We start from the raw sequence: 10,632 nt of genomic DNA on the forward strand, positions 1-10,632 counted from the left end.
TAGAAGTGCACTATAGTAATGTGGTTTTTAATTATTCGTATAATTGCTATCTTTATCGCTTCCGCACTGTACACATGGCTACGTCACTCTCACGTGACCAGCCAGCATGACTTGGCCTCGGTCAGAGTGTGTCAAATATACTAATTGTAACATTTTTAACACTAAAGGAATATATTTAAAAATAAAAATAGTTTATTATTCAAATAATTAATGATGTTATTAATACCCAAGGACCTTGATTAAAAATTGAAAATGAATAGGATTTTAATCAATGGAGTAGTAAAAAGAATTATGCGAATCTAACTTCTCCTTATTTTAATTTTGGACAACAATATGTTAAGTAAAATTTATCCTAGTAATGATAATAAGGAACTCTCATAATAAAAATCAATAATGACTAAAACTTTTTTTTTAACTTATATAGAATAATAATACAAAACTATATATTTAATATAGAATATATTGTATATATTAATATGGTTATTGTATTTTATAATAAATTTTTTAGTAATTAAACTTTAAAATTATCAAAATAATTTTTTTTTAACGGGTCACCCGATAATGACCCGATCAGTTATCGTGATGATCCGAAACCTGTTATTTTCGTGTCGTGCCAGAAATTGCCGGGTCTATGAGGAACCATAAAAGCCCTTTGGTCTCGGTTTGTACGAAATCGAAAACTGAACACGTGCTCACGCTTTGTTTGGAACAAAAAAACTGAACCTATTTTAATCCTAAACTCAATCAATCGACTTTAAATTTAGTCAATCAACTTTATTGGACAGAATCGAAACCTATGCCGATCGGCTTTATTGAACAGTACAAACTATCAACTTGTTGGAAAGAATCAAAACCTATGCCGATCGACTTTATTGAACAAAATTGAAACCTAGACATATTCTATCAACTTTTTCAGGTTCTTTTTCCCGTTTCAAGGCTTCAACTGGAATCAACAAAAATAGCTTACAGAAACCGACGGAAGAAATCGATCGAGCATTCCGATCTACAAAGTAGCCATGATTACAAGGAAAAACACACTAATTACTAATTAGGATAACAAAGATACCCAGAAAGAGCAATTAAATGGGGGCTAGAAATTTGATGCTCAATTGAACCGTTCATAACTGCAGTAAATATTGTTCAGAAATAACATTAAAACATGGAGAATGATTACCCCCCATCCCATCCCCTCCCCATCCCATTAGATAAATTCCTTCTAACACGATTACAACGAGCATCACTAATCTCTAAATAAATTTCTCTAGTAACCTTGATTTGAGAGGATCTGGGGGCCGAAAAGTCTCCAACCGTAAGTTGGAGGCCTTGCAGATCTCGTTCAAACCGCTATCTCCTTTCTTTGACATGATAATCTCCAATACATTCCCAAGAACGTTGCCTGCAAGCCCAACTTCCAGAAGATGCCCTGGCTCCTCTCCACCTTCACGTATTAATTGGCCAATCTGATTCAAGGAAACGACATTTTCTAAAATGACTTTGGCAAAGATAAGGCCAAGAAACTCTGGTGCTCTCGGAGCATCATTCACGGCATCCTCTAAGGTTGACAGAACAGTTTCAAACCTGGGCAGATATAACATAAGAAATTAAATAACAGAAAAATGCACAACACCGAGAAGACAAGCAATGTCAATAACCAAATGCAGACGTGAACTTTCCCTACCCTTTGATGAGCTGAGATTGACTAAATGTTCCATCATGGTTTGTAAGGTTGACTATAAGCTTTGCCAAGAGATCTCTCTCTGCATCCTTCCTCTCAAAAGAGTCTGTGACCCAAAGAGAGATCATTGACGGATGGAAGCTTGGTGAGTTCAATTCTTTAATGCATAAAGCAACCTCATTCTCGTCTCGAGCACTGAAAATATGAACGAAACAAAATTAAGGAAGAGCATATGAAAAATCTTAACGAGAGTTATCAGATAACATATCAGAAGTTCTATAATACATCACACCCATCAAAAGACAATGCTACAGTTATAATTGTCAACATAAACCATATATTAGGTGTGTAAAACGAAAAAATAAAACACTGCAGACCTATTCCAAAATGGATCCATACTTCTAGAACAATTCTGCTTGCTTTTCCGAAAGTATATAATTAAAATACACAAACCACATATATGTATAACATCATCTAAGACGAGTTCTTGGAAAGCCAATGGTTGAACATCAACAATATATATTAAATCCTTAATGTCAAAGATTGCGAGCATCATGCATCAGGGCAAGAATGAGTTGTTTTAATATGGTAAGGAGAAAGAGGGGGAAAAAAAGGAGACTGGTCACGATCAAATAAGCACATTTAGACATCACATTAATTGTCATTGCACTCACTGCATTCAAGTTTCCATGGTAACAGTTTAAATGTTGTACTACAACTCCATGCAAAACAACTTCCCAAGGTTTCTCAATATCCATGAATGCACAACACTAAATTCGGCAAAAAATAAAGAGGGCAGATAACCCTAATAAAATAAGACATACATGAAATTGATAAAAAGATTTTCACCTTCAACAGCATAAAACCCTGTTACATGCTAAAATAATCCAAACTTATTTATTTCTACATCTGTGTAACTTATGCACAGAAACCCTATAGTATATTTTTCAATAGATGTGAAAAAACATAAACATTTAAACAATTTCAAGCATGCGGTTTAACTAAGACAGCAACTAAAACAACTGGCCAACTGCACAGGAAGTGAATTTTCCAACTGAGATCTAACAATTAAAGATGAGTTGGTTACCAGAGGAATGTTAGAATAGATAGAAATCACTGTCTTTGGCCTACATTCTTTTATTTTCTTTTCTAACACAAATATTTGAACTTAGGACCTCTACCCACACCTCACTCATCCCATGCCACTTGAGCTTGGCTCATGGACCCCATATTCTGACACCAGCTACATTTCTGAGACTCCGAACAAATTGTCTCTACCACTTTATAACATAGTATACAAGTAATCTCACAACAAAATCCATCACAACTAACTCAACTCCTTCACTTTTATTGTTTTTTTTTTCCTTTTCCCTGTATCATCTGTGGGGTCCATTCAATGCCAGAGACGAACAATCTCAATTCTATTTATGCAACTTGAAGTTGACCAAAATAATTGGAAGATGACCAACCATTGCTCCTAAATCCTATCCATTCCCCAGGCACAGAACCATGCCCCATTTTCCTTTCAAGAATTGAATACACACTCACATTAAGAAAATTAGGCAGACTTTTTTCAAGCAGAGAACTATGACATCTGAAAGATGCATTGAACTAAGAAAATAAAAAAATAAAAAAAATTAGAACAGTCTAAAGCATGCATGAGACAAGAATTTCTTAACCTAAAAAAAGAGTACTGAGAAAGGACTGCTCTCTCAAAAATAAGAATATACCTGTAAAATTCTTTAATTGCTGCCAAAGACTTATCTCTAAGATGGTCTTCAGTCAACACATTTTCTGATGGAACATTTTGTGTTAAAGCTGCTCCATGTGCACGTGTGGGTGGTGAAGTTGGAAGAGTTTTATCAAAACTACGATCTGAACCCCTAGGGTCCCTACCACCAAAATTTAAATTACGCTCTGGCGCACTTGACTGATCATAAGCAGCTGGACCTGAAAATCTATCTGGCATATATCTTGGCACAAGATCCTCCCTTGGATTGTAAGTTGTCCGCTCTGAAAGAGAACTGAAACCATTCGAACCAGCAGTCATCCTCCTAGAGTCTCCAGCAGTGGGAGGCATCTCAGCCAAAGGAGCAGCTGACATTGATGGTGGTCCTCTGATGGACATTCCTTTGGCAAGACCACCCTGGGGACCCAAAGTAATAGAATCATCACCAATGGGTCTTTGAGTCAAGGGAACTGACAAGGTCCTACTCTCATAAGAATGTCTTTCATCTGTGCGGGCATCCTGACTGCCATAACCACGAGCCTGAGCAGGCATCCCACGGAAACCACCCATATGGGCATTAGGTGAAGATAACATAGTCGATCCTCTCGGACTGAATTCCATAGGAGGCCCCCTTCTAGCTGATGGGTTGATTCCAGGACCACGGGCCAGCCTACTAGACTGTGCCTGCCGTTCTTGTGCAGCATCTCTGTGCACTTCCTCAATCTTTTTTGGTCCTTCAACTTTCCTCCTCTGCTGCCATTTATTCTTTCTCAAATCAATTGCGTCCTTCAACATGAACCTAACTCTAGAAGATAATTTCATGTTATTCGATAAGCTTTTCATTCTTTCAAAATATGCATCCATGTGCTCCTTGGCCTTCGGATGATCAATCATCTCCCCAATTGTGCTCATTAGTTTGCACAAAGCTTCAATATCTTCCTCATCTGGAGTCTGTTGCTGACCTAACAACTTTTTAATGCATTCGTGCATTATTCTCTCGGTCAACATTTTCTTTTTGTAAAGCTCCCCAATTAATCTAATATTACCCAACATTCGTCTTCGCGCTTTAATTCTTTTCTCCTCTCTTTCTTCTTTAGACTGTTTCACCTGACCCTCCTCATCAGCCTTATTGGCCTCCTCTTGCTCTCTTTCTCCCCTCTCAAATTCCTCCTGGCACTTGTTCAAAAGCAATCTCTTAAAAGTAATCTTTTCATTGTCTTCACTGAAATCAGGTAACTCTCCGGCAAGATAAAAACAGAAGTTAGCATACATCTCACAGAAAGTAGGCTCCATAAGAGCCTTGTCAAAGATCTGTGAAATGACACCAGTTAGAGTCGTTGTATTATCTATATTAACAGCTTTTACTTGCTCGAAAAGTTTTTCAAAATTTTGTGGAGTTAACTTGTTTAGTATAGCCTTTAACTGCCTTTGCTTGGCCTGCTCTTCATCACTCACTTTACCCACCTCATACTTCCTGTCAGCTTTGTGCATCACCTGTAATGGAGTATGAGGAGATAGCATCAAGCCCTTTGGTTGAAAATTCGTAGCTCTCTGCCACCTGTCAGCATCAGAATTATTTCTTTGCATCCCTCCCTGATGGCCAGCAGAGTGAGCAGGCCCAGGCAGGATCCCTCTAACATGCTGCTGAACTGGTGCTGGTGCACGTGGATTCCTCAAAACACCAAAATTTGGCCCTTGGGCAGTTCGGACAGCAGCTCCCTTATTCCATCTATCATCATCCATCAATCCACTTCCGCGACGGTCAAGTCTTGCGGCCCCTCCTTGCCTGTCAATAATTCTTCCCGGACTAGGGAGTGAATCATAAGGAGCAGTATTCACATTAGCATTCAAGATCTCTGCTATATCAGGCATAATTTCAAAACCTTTTGGAAGCTCAGTAAATTGCACAGAAAACTTCAAAAGGAAATCTCTGGAATATTTATTCGCCCCATGTTCATGTCCATCTTTGTCAGAATCCTCCACTCCATGGACCTGCTCTCCAGTATCTGAGGTTTCCAGTTCTGGGGTAGAGATGTCAGCAGCATCTTCCCAATCCTCTGGCTCAACTTTAACTGGTGCATCTCTCTCCCCCCCTAAAACATCTCGCTGAGGAGCATCAATAGCTACCTGCTTTGAAATTAAACTGGTCATAGTACTTTCGGTGTCTTCAATACCCTTCTTTTCTTCAGGGTTCTTGTATGCCCCATAAAGATCAGAGGTCACGCCAGCAGCATCTGCCTTAGACAGATATTCTTTTCTTTTCTTCTTCCCCTTTGAAATAGTACTCTTAGTTCTACTCAGTTCATGTTTGTCCCTGAAGCCTGACACTGTAAGAGAATCCCCACCACTACCAATATTCTCAATATTTCCCCCACCAACACCAATATTCTCCTCACATGTACCTTCAGTTTTTGAAGTTCTGCCTGAAAGTTCGGTAGTTTGAACAGAAGCAGAATGCTGCTCTAATTTGCTGGGTTTTGAAAAAGAAACTTCATTGCCACCCATTCTATCACTTCCGCTTAAAGAGGCATCCATTCCGTCAGATTCTGCATGGAGACTTTCATATTGGCCCTGTCCTCCTTGTGCAGGGTCTGAGGTTGCAACTGTACTTTCTTTAGCTGTTGCCTTCACAACAGAATGCTCTGCAGGTACTTTAGCAGATTCCAGAGGTTCTACGGAAATAGAATCCGCAGAAATACCATGACCTTTAGTATCCTGTTTGTAATTTCCAGACAAACTTCGTTCTGCCTGTTTTTCTGCCCCCGTCAAGTCAAGTTGTCCTTGTTCATCTGGTTGTAAAGAATTGTCTAGTTGACTACGTTGAACAGAATCTGAAGTACCAATAATCATCCCAGGACCAGATATTTCAGAAGCGATGGGAATAGTGCCTTCCCCAATAGCTTCAGTCTTTGATTCAGAACGATCAGTAGGAGCACTAACATCTGACAGTGGTTCCTTCGCTGACTCTGACACAGATGCACTGCTTACTGGAGCAAGAGTTGTATTAGCTTCTACAGTTCCAGAAACATCACTACTAGAAGGTATACCATGTTGTGCACAATGAGACGGAACGCTTGATGTAGAGCTAGACTGCCCAACAACCTGTCATCAAGGGTGTAAAATGAAGACACAAATTTAAAAGCTAACGCTAAAGAAAAGAAAATGGAAGGTTATCTGAAAGTACAGAAAATAAGTACCTGAAGCTGTGGTTGAACATTTCCTTTCTTCCCTGTCTTCTTTTGCTGATCTTTAATTGAGTTGGACCGACTAAGAGTTTCCTTTCTTCTGGGTTCAGTGGTGGTCACAACTGGCACAGACTCCTCAGTTGGAGCAACTGAAGAAGAGGACAAAGGATTTGATACCTGTTTTTCAACTGAAGCAGTAGCAGGTCCACTTGCAGATACTTTTTCCATCACCGTCAATGATTTGAGGATGTTTTGGTCACCTGCAGATTGGATAACTTCTCCCGATTGTCTCAAAGGCTTCGATAATTCACCTTTTTCAACAGCAGTTGAGCTGTTTGGCAATGGGTCGATAGCCTTCTCTCCAACAGTTCCAGCAGGTGGTTTAACTACAACAGGAATAGTTGCTGATGGAACACAGGCACTTATATTATGTACATCGCGTGCGTGTTCCTGGTTAGGTGGATCCACCATATTGTGCACAAGGGACCCAGACTTGCTTACAGGCAGGGTATTATGTGATGATGGATTAATGAAAGGCACAGGTTGGGAACCCTGGCTCACTGGATAGCTGAACCTCGGTGCTTGTGAATTGGGTGGCAAATGACTACTAGTTAAGGGATGAGAACTTGGAGCCGGATAATATAGGGAACTGGGATTGTAAGAATTGGCATAAAAGTGGGTAGTATGAGGAGGTGCAAATGATGGTAGAGGCTGCGATTGAGGAGGAATACTAGGGTGAGTCCTGGGGGCTGATGGCCCACTATCCGAATATGAATCTGTTCGTTTATCAAGCCTCAACTCTTCATGTGTATCTGGATGTGTAATCTTGACAGGAGTTTTACGAGGGCCACCAAACTTCGCACCCTGTTGTTGGGGGTATTGTGACGCCATGCTGATCCCCAAGTTGCCTATCTGAGGTATCTGAGGACCCATTTGGGAGGTAAAAGTCAGGTTTGGTCCCTGATGTATAATTCCCTGGGGCTGCATTGGATGGGGCTGGTGACCTGGAACAAACACTGGCTGCTGTACTTGACTACTACCAATTGGTAATTGCATAGGCATTGGCATTTGAAGTGAACTGGCAATCATACTCTGAGATTGGATCTGCTGGTTGGGGCCACCAAATTGCACCGGAACCTGTGGCTGATGAAATGGCATTGGCATGGACATCCCCGCCATTGGATGAGTAGAAGGTTTCTGAGTTTGACTAGTAGGGGGTGCATGTGAGACTTGCTCATCCTTTTTAACCTTGGCTACCATATGAACCTCAGTAGCATTAGGTTGATCAATGGAAGCTGAATCTTTCCTTGGTAACTGCTGCTTAGGAACCGTAGGGACTGGCACTGAAGGCACAGCTCTAAAAGAATCATAACGCACCTGCATGCTCAAACATGACACAATGATTTCACAAATAAACAAAAGTAAAAAGTGTAATCAGCCATAAAAACTGCCCAAGGATGCGGAATTACTCATTGAAATTAAATAACATTTAAATACAAATACAAAGAATACTATTTCATTATATTAGCGAAGAGAAGGACATAATAGGAAGAAATGAACTACTGTACAGATATTCTGTCAAAGAGTCATGTGCAGTTGAACCCATCAGACTATTCATTCAAAAATAGGGAAAACTAATGAAAAGGGCTTGAAAACTTTGAGTTTTAACAATAAGGACAAAATAAAAGGTAAAGTGAATAGTACCAGGATTGACTTTTTAGTATAAAAATGTGGTTTTTCGTTAAAATGAACAGTACTGAGAGCTTTTCATTAAAGTTCCCAAAAAAATAAGTAGGAAGATAAGAGAAAAGGAAAATATGCTAACCTGATCACGTTTCTGCTCATCCAAATTTGGGGGAGCTGAGCTGGTTCGAGCAGGAATCTACAAGGAACACAACATTTCCGCTTTTAAAAACATGCTATAAATTTGTTCATCACGTAGAAATACAGGAAATTTCAGAATATACATCAAGTGTTCGCAAGCAATTAGCATATAACAATACCTGCATCCCATTCATCAAACCAGGGCTTATAGACCCAAACTGAAAGGCAAAGCCCTTGGTTGCATCTCCTGGGGCTAAAACCAACAGAAAAAGTTAAAACCTGAATGCTTGCATTTATCAATATATCATATATCAGCACGTTAAAATCATTATTAAATTGCCTATTTGGGAGAACACTGCCAAGAGAATCTAGCATTGACATCATAATGTTGCTATTTAACACTGAAAATATGCCAATATTCCCCAACAGCGAGTACAACAAAATCCATGGTCCAGAGTGTGAACTTACGCTTCGCTGGTGTAGTGGGTGTTCTTGTGTCAGATGCCACAGAGGCAGATTGAGAAGTTGGAGCCTTTGGAACAGTTCGGGAGCTTCTCTGAGGGGCTGATGCTTCAGCTGTCTGGGGAGCTGTGTTTGCAACGGGTGCATCAGAACCTCCTACATTAAATCAATCGCAGGAAAACATTGCAAGGAAATGAAAATCAAACAAAATAGGCAAAACAGATTGTAAAAGAGAACCCATTTATCTCATACTCCTATACTCCTTCAACTAACCATAAAACCCTACAAAACAATCACGATAATATCACATAAATTTTTTGACTGAAAGAGAACTGAAATTTTGAAATCTGTACCATGCAATTGGGGCTGTACATGGGCTCCATTTTGTACACTGCCATGTTGTGCAGAAGCACTACCGAAATCCTGAGGATTTACGTAACCACTTGCCCTGGATTGCCCTCCTTGTGCATTGTTATTATACTTCCTAGAACTGAATATTTAAAATAAAAATCATCAAACCCTAATTTCCAACATCTCATAAATTCCGAAACGTATAAAAAGAACACAAATTTAAAATCACAATCCAAAGCAATATAATTGCATAGATTGTTAAAAGTGAAGTATAACTGATCAGAAACAAACCCTACACAGGGACACAAATGCAAATAAGTAGATACGATACAGACACACAGATATATATATATGTATGTATATATATATATATATGCATATATGCATACCTGCGGTTGGAGGAGATGGAAGGGGCGGGCCCACCGGCGGCGGCGGTGCCCTTAGGGTAAGCGGATGAGTATCCCCTGTGCTGCTGATTAGAGCTAGCCGATCGCCCTGTTTTCCGGTACTGCGTCTCGTTCTTATCCGACCTTGATTGATTGAAGGACATATATTCCTACGATTAATTCCCAATTAACTTTTCCGCAAAAATTTCTCTGCAACCAAACACGCAGATCCACAAACGCCAAACCTAATTAACCGAAAATCGTACCGTAAAGCGAGTGATTAAGAGAGTGATCGGGGTCTGATTGCAGTACCTGGAGAGTGAGAGTGTGGAGAAAGATAAGGGTTTTATTGAGAAACCATGAGAGAAGAACTTAAACAGAGAGAGAAAGGAAAGGGGAGGGAGAGAGAGAGAGAGAGTTGTTTTGGTGTTTTTGGTAAGGGAGAGAAGGGGAAGGGGGAGGGGAGAGAGAGAGAGAGAGAGAGAGAGGGTAATTGTTTGTGGTAACAAACTGAACCCGTCAGGCGGTCAAAAGGTAGGTTCTTTAGGAGATCGGAAATCAGAAAATCGAATGGGTCTTGTTCGTTTTTGCCCCTCTCTTTTCGTTTTTTATTTTATTTTAATTACAAATTCTTTTAATTACCGTTCAATTTCCTCTCCTTTTAAATATTTTTACTTTTTACAATTCATTCTTACCATTCAAATTTTCTTTCCTCTCTCCTTCAATACCCTAGAGACTCACAGAGTACACTGTTGTGTAACCCACCTCACCAAGCAACCTAAAATAATGACAAAAACATAAAAAGATTAGTCGCGCCCTTTTAATTTTCTAGTGTCCCCGCGGCCACTTAGTCATATAGTCTCGTGATTTTTTTTTTATTTGTAATTGAGTTGTTTTAGTTTGTTAATATATTGTAAATGTGACTTACAGATTAACACGTATAAATGTCACACACACTACTTGATCAATTTAATGAAAGTTCGACAATTAATTCGGCCAAAAGTTAAACTCATACAAATT

The 10,632-nt window shown here is 39.6% G+C and overlaps 1 protein-coding gene across 8 annotated transcripts; it reads right to left on the bottom strand.

Moving 5' to 3' along the window:
- Positions 1 to 1,073: 1,073 nt before the first annotated feature.
- LOC103406650 (eukaryotic translation initiation factor 4G-like) lies at positions 1,074 to 10,130 on the bottom strand. 8 transcript variants are annotated; one of them, XM_070817320.1, is made up of 11 exons: positions 9,925 to 10,130; positions 9,616 to 9,822; positions 9,229 to 9,365; positions 8,882 to 9,031; positions 8,593 to 8,666; positions 8,415 to 8,471; positions 6,602 to 7,966; positions 6,452 to 6,506; positions 3,406 to 6,415; positions 1,679 to 1,870; positions 1,074 to 1,578 (listed from the first exon to the last, which is right to left on the bottom strand). In XM_070817320.1, the coding sequence occupies exons 2-11, from the start codon at positions 9,774 to 9,776 to the stop codon at positions 1,248 to 1,250; spliced, it is 5,532 nt and encodes a 1,843-aa protein (XP_070673421.1). In that variant the 5' UTR covers positions 9,777 to 9,822; positions 9,925 to 10,130; the 3' UTR covers positions 1,074 to 1,247. The 8 variants fall into 8 exon arrangements, with proteins under 8 accessions (XP_070673421.1, XP_070673425.1, XP_070673424.1 ...); XM_070817324.1 differs by having other exon boundaries at positions 8,882 to 9,001; positions 9,925 to 10,113; XM_070817323.1 differs by having other exon boundaries at positions 9,616 to 9,782; positions 9,879 to 10,106.
- Between the last annotated feature and the right edge of the window lie 502 nt (positions 10,131 to 10,632).

The sequence above is a fragment of the Malus domestica genome, chromosome 02 (genome assembly GCF_042453785.1).
Source record: "Malus domestica chromosome 02, GDT2T_hap1".
Classification (NCBI taxonomy): domain Eukaryota; kingdom Viridiplantae; phylum Streptophyta; class Magnoliopsida; order Rosales; family Rosaceae; genus Malus; species Malus domestica.